At 38.0% G+C, this 21070-nt stretch overlaps 1 protein-coding gene across 1 annotated transcript in view; it reads right to left on the bottom strand.

Moving 5' to 3' along the window:
* The window catches only part of LOC130219594 (mucin-2-like), a 68754-nt gene that overhangs the window by 3262 nt on the left and 44422 nt on the right, over nucleotides 1-21070 (bottom strand). Inside the window, exons 41-54 of the mRNA XM_056452027.1 lie at nucleotides 16453-16509; nucleotides 16276-16308; nucleotides 14576-14836; nucleotides 11241-11492; nucleotides 10520-10643; nucleotides 8863-8907; nucleotides 8773-8781; nucleotides 8586-8673; nucleotides 8335-8425; nucleotides 3263-3336; nucleotides 3034-3168; nucleotides 2828-2944; nucleotides 2553-2713; nucleotides 2303-2438 (exon numbers count right to left, since the gene is read on the bottom strand). Of these exons, the coding sequence (XP_056308002.1) occupies nucleotides 2303-2438; nucleotides 2553-2713; nucleotides 2828-2944; nucleotides 3034-3168; nucleotides 3263-3336; nucleotides 8335-8425; nucleotides 8586-8673; nucleotides 8773-8781; nucleotides 8863-8907; nucleotides 10520-10643; nucleotides 11241-11492; nucleotides 14576-14836; nucleotides 16276-16308; nucleotides 16453-16509 (1583 nt within the window). The remainder of the gene's footprint in view (nucleotides 1-2302; nucleotides 2439-2552; nucleotides 2714-2827; nucleotides 2945-3033; nucleotides 3169-3262; nucleotides 3337-8334; nucleotides 8426-8585; nucleotides 8674-8772; nucleotides 8782-8862; nucleotides 8908-10519; nucleotides 10644-11240; nucleotides 11493-14575; nucleotides 14837-16275; nucleotides 16309-16452; nucleotides 16510-21070) is intronic.

Genomic DNA, 21070 nt, shown 5'->3' with positions numbered 1-21070 from the left:
ATTATGGGGATGCTTGGAAATCACCACAGTAGCTGAAACTGTTACGCGTTTGGTGAGGAGCTTGCCAAGTGAATAGCATGAGTGCACAACGTCCCCAGGCACTTTTATACCAGAATCTGCAAATACTAAAAGATATCAGGGGGGGTTGTAAGAAGCTTTTAACCTAGCTACTGCAGGCAAGGAATTTTGTATTATGGCAGTACATTGGGAAATCAGCCCAGTCCTGAAGTGGGAGGGTGCTGTGAAGGCCATTTTCTACCCAAATGGGGAGACACTGTGATAAAATTCAAATATGGGCTAGCCCTAACTTAGGGGCAACACTACATATGAGCAAGATGGCTACTTGATGAGGAAAATACGGGTCAAGCCTGTAAGGGGAACTCCACCGTGGCTGACCGAGCGGGGATGTGCATAGAAGACACCGATCTCCAAAACACAAGATTATCAAGCGGGCAACCAGACAATGTAATGGGCCCAGCATTCGGCTCCTCTGCTGAGATGTTGGGGGCCTTGCAGGAAGTTAAAGAGAATGGCACAGCAAGCATTTTCAACACTGAAGCTGGCTTTCTCCTGACTGGCTAGCATTACCCAGAAATAGAGAGGAAACCGGCTCCACCTGAAGATAGTAAAATTTCATGAAAGTGTAGGTGTTGCCCAGGCCACAGCTCTACATATGTCTGTTAGAGAGGTGTGTCATGCTAACGCTCTGGAGGAGGCAACACTCCTTGTTGAATGCTCCCTCACTCACGGGGACATGGCTCACCGTGGCATGAGAATGTGAGGCGATGGCATTTACTAACAACACTTGCCTTCTGCCAACTACCATAAAAGACAAACAGCTGCTCAGATGATCTTAGTGCGGTCCAAATAAGGGCGCAGAGCGTGAACAGGACACAGCAAAGAAAGAGCTGGGTCTGCCTCTTCCACAGACGGTGTTTGCAGGTTCACTACCTGGTCTTATAAGGGAGTGGTAGGAAGCTCCTAGCCGAGCCGGGGTACCAGGATAAAGTGAGAGTAACCTGTTCTGAAATTCAGGCAAGAATCAATGACCGAATTTATTCATTTTCCTTCCTCAGGGGAATGTGCCAGGAAGGGCTATCATGAGGACTGTGAGTTTGAAAACCCTGGTCTGCTTGGGCCGGAGTGGCATAGCAGAAGACCTGCTTCTCATCCTCCCTGACATCACACAAAATCTGTGCGAGCAGGCTGACTGGGGAAAAAGCATATTGGCGCAGGTCCCAGGGTCAGCTGTGTGTCAGTGCATTTGTGCTGAGGGAGGCCTCAGCATGGAAAATATCTGGCAAAATACTATGCTCTACCAAATACCAAACTACCATACCAAACTCTTCTCAAGCTTGTTGAGAATGTATACCACCCATTTGGTTGACATATAATCTTTCAGTTATATATGCTCGGTTCAGAACAGCATGTGCTCCCATTCCAGCACCAACTTGTGTTGGTGGAAAGTGAGAAATGTTGCCACAGCTTCAGGCAATTGATATGCCAATGCAGCTGGGGTTCGCTATAAGAACCTGTAACTGCATGCTCATTGCACACTGCACTCCAGCCCCTCCAGGGACTGAAAGTGTGGTGACACAGCCTGGTCATGGTCACCCGGTGTGTCCTCATGTACAATGCCCATCTGGGGATCCAATCATGAAGCCAGCTCTGAAGTGGTTTCATATGGAACAATCTGAGCAGCCAACGTGACTGCGGATGCCATATTCACCAGAAGCCTCTGAAAAAACGTTGATGGGATCCCTGTTTTCCTTTTGAATACCTTCAGACAGGCCAGCACTAGCCCAGCGTGGTCCTTGGTAAGGTACACTGTCATGGAGATTGAGTCCAGCTCCATGCCAACATAGAAGATGCTCTGCCCTGGGGAGAGTATGCTCGATTCTCTGTAGACCCGAAATACCAACAGGTCAAGGTGTTTGTGTGCATAATCAACTGATCTGTAAACTGAGCTAAAATGGATCTAAATCATGCAGATGCCCATGAGCCGAAGTGGTGCCAGGGCACCCCCCAGGAGTTTATAAAACCCATGGGGATGGAGACAGCCTAAAGGGAAGGACTGCAATGCCATGACCGGCTTTCAGATGCATATCGAAGAAATAACTTTAGGTGTGAGAACATCGAGACATTAAGTATGCAACCTTTAGGTCTATATTCTGTGTACAGAAGCAATGAAAAATGCTTTAACATCAAATGAGGCTATATAAATATATATATATATATATATATATATATATATATATATATATATATATATACATATATTTATTGCTCTAAAGTCTCCTACCTCAGTCTGCACCATGAGAGCCCTGTGCATTCGCATATCATGAACAATTCCGTAGATGTCCACCATGCTGTCTCTTTCAATCTGGAAGCTCAGGTGGTCAATGGCAATGAAAGTCCCTGTTCTTCCCACACCAGCACTGATAAAGAAAAGTCAAATAACCAGATGAGTTTAATAAAGATGCCAATTTAATATTTGATGTTTACACTGCAGTATAAATGTATGGATATTTGATTATAAGAACCACAGTCACCTGCAATGCACCACAGTCGGAGAGTGGCGCGAGTACTGGTCCATGTGTTCTCTCACCAGGTGTCTAAAATCGATAAGAACCTCAGTGGTCTCTGGAACTCCATGATCTGGCCACGCTGTGAAGTGGAACTGGCGTACATAGCGAGTTTCTGCTGTTTTCATCTATAGGAGTATAAGGCATATTTTAATAAATGTTAATGATTTAAATACAACACATTCTTACATGCTAGACAAGAATTAAAATATCAGGAGGAATATCAGGAAGTGTTGCTTTACATTTTTAATTCTGAAGTCTCTAATGGTCCATTCATCCAGTTCTATCTCGGAGGTGGTTGTCACAGAGATGTTGTGATAATGACTAGTCGTTGATGGCCAGTACTTTTCACATTTAACCTATTGAAAATGGCACATAGTGCTTATTACCATTACTCTGTTTTGACTTTTGACCACTTAAAATTTGACCAGTTACAATTTTAGCTCACCCGTCCCATCTCGTTGCATTTGGTCAGCATCACTATGGTGTAGACATTCTTCTCCCAGATCATTCTCCAGAATTCATTCACCGTGAAAGGCAATGGACCCTGAGCAGCTATGAACTCTTTTCTTGAATTGTAGCCCTGATCACAAATAAAAAGAATGAAAAACATTGATTGATGCAATATATAAAAGCCTTGAGCCATCCTGAAATTTCCCTTATGTGTATATACTCACAGGGACATGGTTGGCATTAATGTAGTCATCAAAGGGGTTGCCACACATTGATAGTTTAACTCTTGAAGCATCATCTTAAGAAAACAAGTATCATGCGATTAGTAGCAAACAGTAGTTATGGATTAGTAACAAACACACAAACATATATTTAAACATGTATTTCATACACTGTTCTTTGGATATTACTTTGTCAGATATTATCTGTACTCGTATGATGAGCCAATGAAGAGTCAAAACATTATGACCACCTGCCTAATTTGCTGATGGTTATACAACATCCAATAGATGCCCAAATAGATTGATATCTAGGGAATATAGAAGTCAGGACAACACCATGGACTCTTTAACATGCCCTTCAACTTGAAATTTGTTAAACCTGGGTTATCCTAACCTCTGGATAAACAGAATCCTGTAATCTGTAATCACTTTCACGTTGGTTATACTATACCTGGAGTTAATGAATAATCCTGGGTATTCATTAACACGTTTCACATTGTACATCCCTAAAACCAGGTTTAACATTCTTATTTGCTCATTTACGTTGTCATTGTTGCAGATTGGACAAACAGCAGAGAACTGTCTTTTGACATTTCTTACTTTTGAAGTTTTTACTTCACATTACCTCTCACTGGCTGCTGTTTACACTATGCGATGAGTTTCATTACATGATGTAAACCTTACTTCTTAATTTCTGATTGGGTTTCTCTGTTGCCAAGAATCTCGTTCAACAAGCATACATGGCTCCATTTCACACAAACAAACTTAGGACCATAATGCAGGAATTTCATAACGCTCAGTAAAATGCTGTGCTAATATGTTCTCAACATACAGTTTACAGGTGTGAAACATGTCTTTATCTGGAATTAAAAGCAGTGTTTAAAATGATGATAACCTATCGTTAAGTATGGTTAGTAGACCTCCAAAGTGAAGATGGGAGGGTTCGCTTTGTGGTTTCCAAAAATTAAATACATTTTATTAAACTATAGGAATCACCATACTTTGTTCATAAGAAAAATATATAGTTAATATTTATAATAAAAACAACAACAGCAGGCAAATGAATATCCAATCCAAAAGCCTTTTGATTTTTTCCCTATTATATTGAGACTCCTGGGTTGATTACATTTGATAAGGCATGTCAAAATCAGTTCCTGGAGGGCCGCAGCCCTGCAGTTTATTTCCAACCCTGCTCCAACACACTGACCTGTAGGTTTCAAACAAGCCTGAAGGACTCAATTAGTTCGATCAGGTGTGTTTAATTAGGGTTGGAACTAAACTGTGCAGAGCTGTGGCCCTCCAGGAACTGAGTTTGACACATGTGCATTAGATTAATGGCAGAGCAAGACCATCAGTTGCAAGAGATCATTTTTATGGCACCATGTCAAACTTTATTCTGGTAATGATCTGCAAAATAAACCAAGAATGGACTTGCTGTGCTCCAAACATTGTGTTCATCCATCTCATTAGGTGAGGTAAATTAGTAAATTACTATAAAAATAATTTGGTCGCTAAACTGTTGCAGTTTTTGTATTGTCAATATGCTTATGTTTATATAGGCCTATTGGTGAGTGTGCCAACGCAATATTTGTATATTTATTACCACCTCCAATGATGGTGTGGGGTCATGAGACACTGGCATTGTTATTTTGGGGGTGATGAGCTAAAAGGTTTGAAAACCCTGACATACATGATCTGTGATGCATTCCTTCCATTACAATAATTAAAATTCAAATAGTATATCCCTTTAACCTTGGGTTCCCAACACCTTAAGCTGTTTTCCACTATCGTGGTGAACCATTCTTTATGCTGAACCATTTCATTCCGTGCCAAACTGGGCCAAGGATACAGTTTCATTTTCCACTGTGGTGCTGCAACAGAGCTCTTTGTAACGTTACACAACATGCATCAGTAGTTGCCTTGGTAATCCAATGTAAACGGCTCCCTTTGTTCATTTGTTCAAATTTAGGCTAAATAAAAGCCGAAACTAGTTTTTTCATGTTCATGTGTAAAAGTGAAAACAAATGCGTGTCTAAACATTTTTACGCCACTCTCTTGTATAGCGGTGCTATAATATACAATAGAAGTCACAGTACCCATAATAATTTAGAGGTCATATGTTGCGCAGCTCTGGGCTAATTTTATTTGAAAATTACCAAAATGTAACATGATGATTGAAAATGAGGGGAAAAAATATATATATTTAAAATCTCCGCACATAACGGAAAAATAAGCAGCAACAATAACAGTGTATCTGTATTAGTGGCATTGCAGAAATATATTTTTGGACAGGCCTTGTCAAAAGTGAGTGGGCACTTTCACTAATAAAAAAAATGAACCACTTTATTTACACAAATTATTTCATTTTTAACAATCAATTAAATCATGGTTTTATATCAGAAGTTGATGATGAAATAAAATATACTACAATTTGATGGTAAAATATAACCATTTAAATGACGGCTGTTGTTTGTTTTGTGTTCAAAAATTAAATAATGAAGGCATTGCTAACAAGTTCAATAAAAAACAAATTTGAAAACCACATAGCATATCGGGATATCAATCATATAAAGGACTATTATATTTAGCAAAATGCTGTTTTTTGTTAGGCCTATTTTAATATATATATTTTTTGTCTTCATAATTAACTAACGAGCTAGACAGATTCTTGCTTGATGTTTTAGAAAATACTTTGGTGGCAAAAATCACCCAGTTTTAAAGATCCCAAAAAACAAAACAAAAAAAAAAAAAAATTTTGATAATAAGTTATTTTTAAATGTCTGGGTAAGAACCCCCCCCCCCATTGAACACAAAATATTTTATTTTAAGAAACATTTAAAATATTTTGGACTTGTAGATTTTGTTGTAGAAGTTAATTTTCTGCTGAAGATACTGTTGCCCTAAGAAAACCCTAAGTAAAATTGTTGTGAAAAACAGTTTAAAAAGGTTTTAAAACCTTGACTTTTCCAAACCGCGGTAAACCTTGAAACCGGTTATTGTCCCATGCCTACCTTGGACAGCTACAGTGCCACTCCGTAAAGCTTTTAAACAAAAGTAAAACATTTTTTAAAGATTTGACTTTCTATGGTGACGACCGACATCATTGTAACTGTTCTTCAGGTGGTCTAGCCAGCATAAAATGACAAAACAAGTCACAGACGTCTGGGCTTTGATTTGACAAGTGCAATTATTTCCTCATTGTTCAAAGAGTCTGCAAGTTTTTGTGTTCGATGGATATAGAAATGTTGTTGTGGATTGTGAACATCGATGATCTTAAGCGTGTCTTTTTTCAATGCGCAGCAGAAAAAAAAATTCTTTTAGCAGTGCATGAAGTTCTTACCCGGACTAGAGCGAGTTTTTTTGTGCTACCAAACAGCACTGCATGCAATAAACTCATACTCAGTCACGCGAAGTAACGCTCTCAAGATGTCAATCAAGTTAAGCAAGCTCTAGCCATGTATAAAACAATAGGCCATTTTATTATTTTAGATGATGGATTAGTAATTATTTTATACATGGTTGTAATTATTTTCGGTTCAATAATATAATAACTTTAAAGGTGCAGTAGGGGATTGTCTTCAGAAACATTTTTTGTTGTGCTGGTTGAAAGTCTCTTCACGGTCCAATAGTAATTATTAAAATAAATTATCTAAATGTGTTTATATGTATATTTACATTTAAAGGGTATAGGGTAAGGCGTAAAACTAAAAAAATGTTCATCCAATAAATATTGTCGGGCCGACATCTCCTATATTTCCAATAAGTAGCCCAAACTGTGTCAACAAATATAGATTTGGGCTTTTGCGCATCTCTGTTCATGCAGTTCCGCCATTAGCCATGCGTTCACATGCAAAGAGACAGTCACAGTCGCAGTAAAATCAAATGCTGAACTGAAACTTTTTAAAGTCCTGAATCAATGTTGGAGTAACTTTTGCATGCAGGAAGGACGACACCATGGCTGAAGTATTTACAGTATGTTAGACAGGTAATGTTCTGTCTTTAGTCCCCCAAAGCTGATGTAGATTGTGTGTTGTGTTATGATTGGCATAAATGCACTGAAGTGTTGTTCAGCCACTGAAATCTTCCACCAAAATATTGATGTGACTATTTTCAGTTTCATACGGGACCTTTTACAGCATAATAATATATATTTTATAATATATAGATTAAGATAGATTTTTATTTAGTTTAACAACAAAGCATCACTAAATAGCACTATTCCACCTAGCCTGCTTTACTGAGGTGAAGTTGCTTTTATATTTACATTGGTTCATTTTTTGAACAATGACATCCTCCCTATACTGTTTACCTTGCTACTCTGAATATTCGCTCTGAAATAGCATGTAAGTATGCATGCCGCCAGTCAACCACTAACTACATTTCTAACTGGTAAATGACATGAACTAGTGGTTTGTCTGTTTTCCAGTCGCGGTGCACGCATTCGCGATTTCAGGGGGCGTGGCTTTGAAACACAGTCCCTCCCCTGCCGTCCAAAGATAATATGCTAACCGGTTCGTACTGTGGCAGATGTGTTAAACCTGGTTAAACAAAATGTGCTTGTACGAATGTGGCGGGCCAGTGATTCCCTTCTCTGCCAGAGACTGCTCTATGATTTTAAAACCCTTTTCAAACTGTATCGCTTAGACCTGTGTAATTTTTTATGTTAAATGCAGTGTTGTTTACTTGTGGATGTCTGATGACTAGCCACTGAGCCAGCTGTGGTAGCTTGGCAACAGAGCCGTGACGTCAAAACACAGGATCTACTGGCACAGTTGTCTTACCGTGCCAAGAATTCCCGACTGAGAACGGTTTGTAATCGTGCCGCACCATACCAGGCTCGGTGGAAAAACACTTAGAATGGTTCGGCGCGATAGTGGAAAAGTAGCTCTTGTATTACCACCAAAATCCAACTTTTATAATTTTCCAATTAAAGAAAAAGATAGACTTGTTGATTGTGTGTAGAAATTAATTATTCATAAATTTCAGGACATTTCAAAGCATCCAGCCAACAAGAGTGAAGCTTGCATTTCAGAAAAGATATTAGCACTTTTTTTTACAATATGCAAGATACTCACAAGGCAAAACATTGGAGTAGCGGTTCTTTGCCTTGTTTTCAATAGCCAGGGCAGCAGTCTTTGACTGTTGTGTTCCAACAGATTTTAACTCCTGCAACAGCACAGCACTTTAGTCATGACTTTGAAAACACTGTCAGAATGTATAAATTTAACTATGTAGTTAGCCATATGCTTAATTGATTAATAATATTAGTACAGAAATATATATTATATAATTTATAATATATAATATATTAAAATGTTATAAATACCTCATACTCCTCAGCAAAACCACAGTTGGAATCAGCACTGTTGCGTTTAAAATACTCTTCATAATCTTCTATTTTCAAAGCATTCTTACTGTAGATCATAAAATAAAGCATGGAGAAAAAAACAATAACATAGAAAATATTATAATATTTATTATAAGTATGTGGATTTATATTAAAAATTACTTACGTTTGATCACTGGAAAAGGAAAGAAAATAAATGTTAATCATTGACTTTATCAAATACACATTCAAATATGAACATATCAAACATAGTTACCTAATGATGTGAACAGGGATGTCGGGATATTGTTTTTTGGATTGTCTGGAACAGAGTTATAAAGGGATTTTTAATATAAAAAATACAAAATAAATAGAAAAATACATTTTTATTATTCTGTGTTTACAGTCAGTGGCTTGAAATGTACTCAAAATATATTGAGTATATTAAATTAAAAGTTGAAATGATTTAAAATTTAACTTAAGTATTTAAAATGGACAACTGATTAATAAAATAGAAAGGATTTATAGAGTATTTAATCATCCTCTAATGTAAGATAAATATCAAAAAGTAATTAGTTAGACAGACATACAGAGGTTTGGTTAAAGACATTTTGGTTTTAATAATTTTAATTTTAATTACAATTTAAATAAAAAATATATAACCTTTAAAGGGATACTGTTTTTTTAGGTGTTTGGATATGATAGTCAATATATAATAGCTTGCTTATTACCTAGTAATAAGATCACTTTTATAACCAAATTAACACACAATGTTTCTTTTAAATGCTTTTTTTTTTGAAGATTTGTACTGTAACTATTCATAAAAATAAAATAAAATCATGATTTCATTTAAACAATCTAACATTAATGTACATTTGTAACATCACTAAATTTTGTTTGCACTTAGTCTTGTGCAAGCCAGTAATATACTTAACAGATGATGAATGAATATACAGCTATGAAAAAAAATGCAGAGACCACCAAATTCTGAGTTTCTCTGTATGGGTTTCAATAAAATGTTAATATTTGTTTTAGTGCTGCACAATATATAGTTTTAGCATCGATATCGCAATGTAAGCTTCTGCAATAATTACATTGCAAGATATGCAATGTTGAGTTGGGATTATAGATGGCCAGAAACCACAGGTCAAAACACACAAGATCTGTGGAGACACTTCAAAATTGAACCATTATTTGCATTTATTTTTAAGGCCTGTGACTATGTGAGTATTTTAAGAGAGTTTAAAGCATTTTAGTAGTGCATAAAAGTATAATAAAGATTAATTTTATTGAATTATTTATGTGAAAATTTTGTACCTGAATATTGTTACTCTCTCCAGAAAACCTCAACGCATGGTTTGTTTCACTTTATTATTTGCACTATTGTATTTATTTATGACTGTAGTTTGTTTATAATATGTATAAAATAAATTACATAGAAATATATTTACATTTAACACCCAAATCATCCCAATCAATCTAAAGAAATGACTTTGCAAATAGTGAAACTGGTGAAAATTTATTTATATCGCAATATGTCGAGAAAAATCGCAATGTCAAATTTTTCCAATATCGTTGGAATCCAATATCTAATTTGGTTTATTTAACAAAGATTTTATAATATTTATTTCCAATTTAAAATGAAAATATTGTAATTAAAGCATTAAAATTTGATTAACTTTTTAAAAGATCAATACTAAATAAAACATAAAATACATTTTACTTAAACACAGAGTTAGAAATCATAATTCCAGAAAAAAAGGAGAAAGTAGTCTTTTATTTTTTTCAATAGCTCTTTAACAAACTGAAACTACGTGTAAAAGCAAACATAACTTGTTCTTGATAAAATTATCCTAAAAAAAAAAAAAACAGTATTTGATACCCATCAAGAGATTTATTCAATCATCACCTCTCTGATGATACAGAAAACTCACCTTCTTGAATAGAAAAAGACAAATAAAATTATGCCGACGGTGAGACAGATCAGTGTCAGAACTATGCCAACAATCATCCCAGTGTTGTTTGTGCTGCTGTCAGTGTTGGTGGGTGCTTCTACATCTGAATATGGTAAAAGTATTGAATATGTTAATATAAAGAAATTCAGTCACCACTAATTCCATATTATATGATTCCATATTATACACTGTAAAATGATGCTGGGATTTTGTGTTGGGTCAACATTAAGGAATCAAGTTTAAACTAATTAGTTTACAAACGTTTACAAATTTAAGTGCCTTGAACATAAAAGAATTAAGTTGTCCCCCCAAAAAACTCAAGAATTGTGTTGTTTCAGCTAATTTGGTCACACTAATTTGGTCACACTTTATTACTATAAGATTCTTATAGTCAGTTAAATATCTGTTGGAGCAGTATCAACAGATATTAAGCAGAGAGTCTACTAATACTCAAATGGACTATCAAAATAAAGTAATTTTAAATAAGTAGTTTGAATGAACAGCAAATGTCATTTTTTTTGAGTGTATTATACTTTTCTGTTCATTCTTCTGGGTTAGATAGAAGTTCCCTATGTAATGTGTTTGAGCAATTACTGATTCTATTAATCCTATTAGATCAATTCATGAAAATACATTGTGTTATTGTTTATTGTCTGTGTGGATGATTATAAAAGAGGACAGATTTTGTGATTGTACATACCGGTAAGTACAGTCAAGAAGACAAGTTGGCTTTTTATGCCTCCAGTAACAGCACTGACATGAATTGTGTAGTTGGTTGCAGGCATGAGACCAATGATTACATAGGAAGTGTCATTAGTTATTCTTTCTGTGCTTCTCTGAAAATCCCACTCAACTGAATAATAATCTATTGGTCCACTTGGTGCTGTCCAACACAGAGTCACAGATGATGCTGTGATCTTAGATGCTGTGAGATTGCTGACCACATTTGGCTCTGTGTGTGGGGAAGAAAAGAGTAAAAACATGTGTTGTTGAATGGAGGAAAGAAACCAGCTTAAGAATTTGTACAATTCAGATGTATCGCTATGAGGACCTTCCTGTAGGATGCTTCGAACAGATATTTAGTAACTGTCATCAGCTAGAACAGTGTTTTTTTAACAGGTGAGCCCAATACCCACAATTTTGAGTGGGTTATGATGCGTTTGTGCGATGCATAACCTTGATTTTGAAAGACGTGCGTGATAGCCGTTGACGATTCTGTCAGATGTACTTCAAGTGCGAGAGAAAAATTCTCCTAATTCCTTGCATGTTTCACATAATTAATCCAGTAGGTGGGATTAGTCAACAGCAATATTAATTCACAGACCTTAGCAAAAAAATTAGATAAACTATTTCTTTTATGACCACTCTCGGGATTGAGAATGTACAGGTATATGCCAATGTTGATGCATTTGGACTTGGCAGAATAGATCTGCTATGCTGCTGCTGCTTCTCCGGCTGCCTTGATCATTATGGCAAAGCGAGTACAGAGACTTGCTACTGTATGTATATTCACAGACATACCATCTGAGAATATAACACATTGCTGCTGCAAACATAATATACAGTTGAAGTCAGACTTATTAGCCCCCCGTTGGATTATTTTTTCTTTTTTAAACATTTCCCAAATTATGTTTAACAGAGCAAGGAAATTTTCACAGTATGTCTGGTAATATTTTTTCTTTTGGAGAAAGTCTTATTTGTTTGGAATTTTTTATGAACCATTTTAAGGTCAAAATTATTAGCCCCTTTCAGCTATATATTTTTTTCGATAGTCTACAGAACAAACTATGATCATACAATAGCTTGCCTAATTACCCTAACCTGCCTAATTAACCTAGTTAAGCCTTTAAATGTCATTTTAAGCTGTATAGAAGTGTCTTGAAAAATATCTAGTAAAATATTATTTACTGTCATCATGGCAAAGATAAAATAAATCAGTTATTAGAGATGTGTTATTAAAACTATTATGTTTAGAAATGTGTTGAAATTTTTTTTTAACTCTGTTAAACAAAAATTGGGGAAAAAATAAACAGGGGGGCTAATAATTCTGACTTCAACTGTATATGTAACCCTCATAGCAGATCTAAACACAGGTGGAGCTGGGATGGAGTGGGTCTCCAAAAACACACTGCAGCATAGCAGTGTAGAATGGCACAGCATTTATAATGCTAGGGAGCTAGCTCATTGGCTGCCGAGGCGACAGAAACCAATCTCTTGCACTATATAGTTAAAGATAGAGGAGTAGATTAGGTGACCTATCAGTCTGTACGCACATGGAGTTTCATGGCAGAAATTGTACTATTTTAAAGCTGTCGAAATGTGATTCTTTTGACACATCAAGCTGTGAACTGGAAGATTAGAGCATCATCCTTATGCATAAATGCACATCCTAATGTCTAATTTTGATTTCTATTTAAAAGGTCAGAGGTTTAAAAGTATATGAGCATAAAATGTCACAGTCATTTTCTTGTATGAAACATTTCTTGCGCTTTTAGGAAGTAAAGTGTACATTTTAATTCTGAAATACCATTTAACCATATACTGTATATTTCTATATCTCTGTAGAGATAAAAAAAAGTTATGCTTTTATTTTACACATTTGTTTATCATCTTCAGCATTGGGCTTACTTATTATCTGTGTTAAACAGATTGCATTTTTTATGAAGCAGTATCATAGCAGTACATACAATTTTTGATTTATTGGCTAATTTGTACAATTTCGTTCATACATTTTTGTATGATTTGTTCATCCCTCAAAGAAGAGTAGGTTTATAGGGATCAGCATGTTTTCATGTGAATGGAATCAAATGAATTGGTATGAATTAGCCAATTTTCTGATAATACATCAAATATTTTCTTTACCACAGTGTTACTTTTATAGTCAAACAGTTGTTTAAATATTTAATTTGTAAAGAGCTTTAAGTAGAGATTTGTGTAAAACAAAATGACAAGTGAATGAGTGGTCACACTTGCAAAATGTTGGCTAAATAAGTACTTGTTGGTTAACTGGCCAAAAAAAAAAAAAAAAAACACGACAAAGCCGTCTGGACTAGAATAAATAAGTTGTCTGAACAATTTTTGGGTCAACTAAGATATGATTGTTGAACTGACTTAAATGCAAGTTGATATTAACAGAAGTTTGCGCATGTGTGATGCATGAAAAAAACAGGCATGGCATTTTATTAGAAATATACACTCACTGGCCACTTTATTAGGTACACTGGTCCAACTGCTTATTAACGCTAATTTCTAATCAGCCAATCACATGGCAGCAACTTAATGCATGTAGGCATGTAGACATGGTCAAGAGTTCAAACCGAGTATCAGAATGGGGTAGAAAGGTGATTTAACTGACTGAATGTGGCATGGTTGTTGGTGCCCGGCGAATCATCTCAGACTGGTTTCTTGAACATGACAATGAATTCACTGTACTCAAATGGCCTCCACATTCATCAGATCTCAATCTAATAGAGCATCTTTGGGATATGGTGAAACGGGAGATTTGCATTATGGATGTGCAGCCGACAAATCTGCAGCAACTGCGGGATGCTATTATTGTTAATTATATGTTATTGTTAACATTATGTTATTATGGACCAAAGTCTCTGAGGAATATTTCCAGTACCTTGTTGAATCTATGCCACGAAAGATTAAGGCAGCTCTGAAGGCAAAAGGGGGTCCAACTCGGTACTAGTAAGGTATACCTAATGAAGTGACCAGTGAATGTATACAGCATTACTAAACCAAAACTACATTTGTGCAATTCTATTAGCTAACATCTCATATGGGAATTTGAGGAAATGAAAGAGCAGACAAAATAGCAATAGAAGCTTTAAATAGTATAGAAAAAAATTGAGTCAACAACTTGGTTTAAAAGTTGAGTCAACTCAAAGTTATGCAGCAAGTTGCCTTATTATTTTAAGTTGAGTAAACTTTTTATGTTATACTGTGCATGGACTTGGCAACAGGGAAACATTCAACAGCATTTATACAGTACGTTAGATTCATAATTACAAAGCATACTATTTTACATACTTGTAAAACTTGAGATGCAGACAGGATCGCTTTCTTCTGAGAGTTGATTTACAGCAGTGATGCAAAATGTGTAATTGACTCCAGCAGCCAGATTAGTGACGCAATAGAAAGTGTAAGTAGTATTTGTCTCATTTCGCCATGTTCCACCATTAGCCCAGTTAAGTTTATAGTAAGCTGTATCTTTATTTATCGCTTGCCATGTCAAGGAGACAGATGATGTAGTGATATTAGAGATTGTAAAATTCCAGTTCAGATCTGGCTCTGCGGGATAAAGAGAAAAACAAATCATGAATGTTGATTTTAAAACATATTTATAATAATAAAAAACATACAGGACACATACAGAAATAAATGCAGTGGGTTATCTAAATTAACAAGCAACAGGCTGACAGGGGTGTAAACATGAGTTGTGTTCTGTGTGCAGCTTTATTGGAAGTAACCTACTGTAAAGCTCAAGTGGGATCAAACACCAGCAAGGGGATTTCAATGTCAGGCACAAGAATTATAGGAAATGGAGTCCGTATTAGAACTGCAGGAACCACGTTGAAAACTTTGAATTAATTAAGTTTATTTATAAACTAATTTTGAGAGGATCATGTGCCTATAATTGCTTGCGGCCGGTCCCGCATTATTCAATTTATGATTCACCAATCAGACGATTAAGCCACTATAAATACCCTAAGTTCCATATAACAGCCATCTTCGTTTTGAAGAATCCCTCCTTCCACCCCTCCTCCTCCTCCTTTCCTAGATGGGTGGCACGGTGGCCCAGTGGTTAGCGCTGTTGCCTCACAGCAAAAACGTCAGTGGTTCTAGTCCTTACCAAGCCAGCCGACGTTTCTGTGCGGAGTTTACATGTTTTCCCCGTGCTCACGTGGGTTTCTCTTAGGTTCCCTGGTTTCCTCTCACCATCCAAAAACATGCAACTTAAGTTAATTGACTAATCCAAATCGGCACCATAGACATGCTCCTAGTAAGTAGTTATCCCTTAAGAGCAATCACTATCTGTTCATTAGCTACTACAGCAGGGGAGTTCTTAAACCTACCTGAGCTCAAACTCCCCTCTCGCCTTGCAAACGGGAGGATCTTATGAGCTCAGGGCTCTCTCCCAGGACGGCATGCCAAACAAGCTTTATAATCAATCATCAGCTAAGTGTGAACTCTTGAATATTAATTCATTTAGCAGGTGCTTTTTTACAAAACAACTTACCTGTGAGGATAAAAAAGCACTTCAAATGATCAGAAAGCGCCAATATATATATATATATATATATATATATATATATATATATATATATGACAATGACAAGTTTAAGTTTAGAAATGTATTTAATAATTCATAACTAGTATTGCCTGAACATACAGGAGCTTAGACAGACTTCTGAGAGAGCTCTGGTGGTAACTAGGGGAATAACTTCTCACTAGTAAATACCATCAAATGTCAAAAAGTCTTAATGTGAACAATGAATTCACAAAAAAATCCTTTTGTAATTATTTTTTACCTAAAGTCTAATCATTTGTTTCCGCTCTGTTTTTTTGACGGCTTGGGTAAAATGTTTAGACATGACCCTCCAACTATTACTTCAAACTATTAGATAAACAATATATATAAAATTGGTGTGTCTAATATTTGATGTCTGTAAATATGTGCAGGGCAGAAAAAATAGTGAAGAAGATTAAAAAAGAATTAAAATACTCACTTGGTGTTGTTGTTGGAGATGTTTGATTAGAGTCTGTAGTGGCAGCGGTTCAGTTCACAAACAACAAGATCATAAATTTTATGGCATTTGTTAGTGATACAAAGACATTTGTGCATAAAATATAATGCTGCATTTAAGAAATGTATAACACAAATGGAAAACATATATGTTGATTACGTGTAGCTGTTGCTGTTGTTTGAGATTGGGTTGTAGAAGATGTACTGGTACGGGGTGCTATTTAAAAAATAGAAACAATTTCAGTAATATGCACTGACATATCGCATTTTTGATAATAGAAGAAGATCTGACTAACTGCACTGAGTACAAAAGTAGTTTGGAATGTAAATTATGCATTAAAAATAATTGTGAAAATGGTGAAGGAACTAGCAGCTTTTTTTTGCAAAGATTTCTTAAAGAAGAGACATATTTGCAGCACTTGACTCACAAAATTTTCTTTTAGCCTTTGAGCTCCCAAAGTTAAAATTTAAAATGTATTATATGTTAATATCACTCCTACTCTGCAAAGACATGCTTTTCTTACTTAAATTTGTCCAAATATCTTACAATTTTTAAATGAAGAAGCATTTTCTAGAAAAGCAAAAAAGTAGTCTTCTTTTGAGACATACTATGCCTAATAAGTCTAATAAGTCTAATTGTCTAATAAGCCAATCACATGGTAGCAACTTAATGCATTTAGGCGTGTAGACATGGTCAAGACGATCTGCTGCAGTTCAAACTGAGCATCAGAATGGGGAAAAAAGGTGATGTAATGACTTTGAACGTGGCATGGTTGTTGGTGTCAGACGGGCTGGTCTGAGTATTTCAGAAACTGCTGATCTACTGGGATTTTCACACACAACCATCTCTAGGGTTTACAGAGAACGGTCTGAAAAAGAAAAAATATCCAGTGAGCGGCAGTTCTGTGGGTGCAAATTCCTTGATGCCAGCGGTCAGAGCAGAATGGCCAGACTGGTTACAGCTGCTGGAAGGCAACAGTCACTCAAATAACCACTCGTTACAACCAAGGTCTGCAGAAGAGCGTCTTCGACTGCACAACACATCCAACCTTAAGGTGGATGGGCTGCAGCAGAAGAAGACCACACCGGGTGCCACTCCTGTCAGCTAAGAACAGGAAATTGAGGCTACAATTTGCACAGGCTCACCAAAAATGGGACAATAAAAGATTGGAAAAACATTGCCTGGTCTGATGAGTCTCGATTTCTGCTGCAGCATTCGAATGGTAGGGTCAAAATTTGGCGTGAAATAACATGAAAGCATGGATCCATCCTGCCTTGTATCAACGGTTCAGGCTGGTGGTGGTGGTGTAATGGTGTGGGGGATCTTTTCATGGCACACTTTGGGCCTATTAGTACCAATTGAGCATCGTGTCAACGCCACAGCTTACCTGAGTATTGTGGACCGTGTCCATCCCTTTATGACCACAGTGTACACATCTTCTGATAGCTACTTCCAGCTGGATAACACGCCATGTCATAAAGCGCAAATCATCTCAGACTGGTTCCTTGATCATGACAATGTACCATCATTGAATCAGTTATCTGCACATCAATAACTGTCTGGTTTAGCTCAGCTACTAAATACGACCTCCAAAGACTACGTCGAATAGTTCGGACTGCTGAGCGAATCACTGGTACAACCCTTCCTACTCCCCAAGAACTGTACTTATCCAGAGCGAGCAGAAGGGCTGCCAAAATCACTCTGGACCCCTCACACCCAGCACACTGCCTCTTTGAACTTTTACCTTCTGGTCGACGCTACAGAGCACTGCGCACCAGAACAGCCCGACACAGAAACAGTTTCTTCCCTCAGGCAATCCATCTTATGAACACTTGATGATAATAATTGCGAAACCAACATCACTACTTGCTATACATTTTTGTACACATATACACTTATTTAACAACACACTTTACATGCCAATTTGCACATAACAGCTGCACATATAATGTTGTATGTAGTAATAAACATGTACATACACTTGTCAATCTGTATACTTGCACTCACTACTTACTTCTATTTTTTAAAATATATTTATTATCTGTTTTTTGTTCTGTCTCTGTTATCCTGTTGCACTGTAGAAGCTCTGTCACCAAAACAAATTCCTAGTATGTGTGAACATACCTGGCAATAAAGCTCTTTCTGATTCTGATTCAAATGGTCTCCACAGTCACCAGAACTCAATCCAATAGGGCACCTTTGAGGTGCGGTGGAATGGGACACTCACAACATGGATGTGCAGCCGACAAATCTGCAGCAACTGCGTGATGCTATCTTGTCAATATGGACCAAAATCTCTGAGGAATATTTCCAGCACCTTGTTGAATCTATGCCATGAAGGATTAAGGCAGTTCTAAAGGCAAATGTGGGCCCGACACGATACTAGTAAAGTGTACTGTACCTAATAAAGTGGCTGGTGAGTGTACATTTCTTATAACAGGACAATATGTTTTACTTGTCTAGTAAATGCTGCTTGCTTTAATAATTTTTTGATATTTTGGACTAGAAACAAGACATTCCCCTTCTAGGGAACTTCAACAATGCATCTAACCAGAACGCTAGGGGAACACCTCTTTTATAAGTGTCTTGAAGCACATGTGAAATCAATCTAATGTAATTAAGCGATGTCGTCAGACCAGAGAGTACAAAAGCCTGCACTGAGCCTTCAGTGTTAACTTCTTTGCTTTCAAGAAGCACGCACGTGAAAAAACACCCTCTCTGTGACCATTCATTACTGACTTTGCATACACAAAATACAAAAAAACTGACAAACTAGCTTTTTTGTTTTTGATATGGCAGAAAAAAACTTTAAACGCTGTGTGCCTCCATGTCCCCGTTTTATCACGGCTGGTGACTCACATGATTTGTGTTTAGAGTGTTTGGGAGAGGAGCATGCCCTGGCAGCATTTGAGAATGCTGACTGTGTGCACTGTGATGCTCTCTCCCGCAAAGTGCTGCGTAGTCGGAGAGAGTTCTTTAATAAAACTCCCGCGGCTCGCGCTCCTCGCGGTTCGGGTCCCGCTCGTGCTGAGGCTGAGCGTAGGCTCCATTCATGGGGTTCCCAATTAGATTTAGCGGACGAGATGGAGACGGACTCTGTCCTTTCTCTTCCTCTATCCGCGAGATCTAATCCTCCCTCGGGAGTGTCAGAAGCACGCTCTGCGGTTTCTTCTGCGCCTCGTGGGAGGGCGGCGTCATCCGTTTCCGAGGAAACCGATGCTCCGCTACAGCAAAGCCAAAGAGGGTCGGGGGATCTGACACCCCGGTCAGTAGAGTATGAGGAGTTAGTGGAGGTGATTTCACGTGCTGCTGACAGGTTTGATGTAATAGACTGGCAGCCAGCACGTGAGCAGCAGCAGCTGCGTCTGATGAGAGATGAGAGAGATGAGAGAGAATTACCCAGCAGGGTTGATCCTCCACTGAGGGACCTCCCCTTCTGTCCCGAATTACATCATGCGGTTTCTAAATCATGGAATAATCCATATTCAGCTCGTTTAATGACACCAAAAACGGTTATTTATTCAGCAGTTCGTGGGCTGGGGGAAAAAGCATGTACAGAAATGCCAAAAATAGAAGAGGATCTAGCACGTCATCTTCGTCCAGATTTAAAATCTGCAAGGGTCCCTCCTTTGTCATCTAGACCATTAGGAGTCACATCTGGTCTAGTTGGCAAAGCATACATGACGGCTGGTCAGTCTGTCGGATGCCTGCACACTATGTCAGTGTTGCAGGCATATCAGGCTGACCTAATAAAAGAGTGCTTAGATGGTGGGGGAGCAACACCCGAACAGCTTCGAGAAGCTCTTCGAGCGTCGGATTTAGCTTTAAGAGCTACTAAAGAGGCGGCCTCTAGTTTGGGGCGGTCTATGGCAACCCTGGTGGCTACAGAGCGGCACCTCTGGCTGACACAAGCAGAGGTGTCAGAAAGTGATAGAGCTATTTTTATGGACGCTCCAATATCAAGCTCAGGGCTTTTTGGTGACGCCGTCAATCGCGTCGCCGAATCCTTTGACCGAGTGAAAAAACGCTCTAGCTCCCTCGGTGACTTTCTCCCCCCAAGATCTAAAAGTCAGGGGGCTGCTAAAAGACAGCCCCAGCCGTCAACCAGCTCCTCATATCGAGCGGTACAAAAGGAGAGTGTGGCGTCTCGGGCTCCCTCTCAGGAAAAGAGGGCCTGGAGAGCACGCTCTCAGCCTGAGCCTTCCTCAAAAAATCTCACAAGGAAAATAGTAATTTCCAGGAAGGCGAAGGATAAAAGGAAGTCCTGACGTGTTGGGAGTCAGGCTTCCCAGGGCCCCCCCTGGACATCGAGAGCGCCATTCGGCGCCCTCATTGAACCAGGGTCCGCGGAGAAAGGGATTTTTGTCTCCCGGGGTGGGCATTCCTCAGTGTCTGAGGGCATTGGGGACCCCACCCCCTCTTCGGAGGGTCCAAGAGCAACCAGAGGCCAGTCTCGAGAGGCTGGTACCCCTAGCACATTTTTTGGCAGCGTGGAAACACCTGCCGATGGTGTCTCAGTGGGTCCTGTTCACGGTGGAACATGGCTACAAAATACAGTTTTGTGCACGGCTACCTCACTTCAGCGGTGTTACACCCACCATAGTGAAGCCAGAACAGGCTCTGGTTATGGAACAGGAAGTACTGGCTCTATTAAAAAAAGGCGCGATAGAGCGTGTTCTCCCACTCAACAGAGAATCAGGGTTTTACAGCCGGTATTTTATAGTTCCCAAAAAGGATGGGGGACTGCGTCCCATATTAGATCTGAGAAATCTAAATC

Source organism: Danio aesculapii, chromosome 25 (assembly GCF_903798145.1).
Source record: "Danio aesculapii chromosome 25, fDanAes4.1, whole genome shotgun sequence".
Lineage (NCBI taxonomy): Eukaryota > Metazoa > Chordata > Actinopteri > Cypriniformes > Danionidae > Danio > Danio aesculapii.
This window is presented reverse-complemented; position numbering and strand designations above follow the sequence as displayed.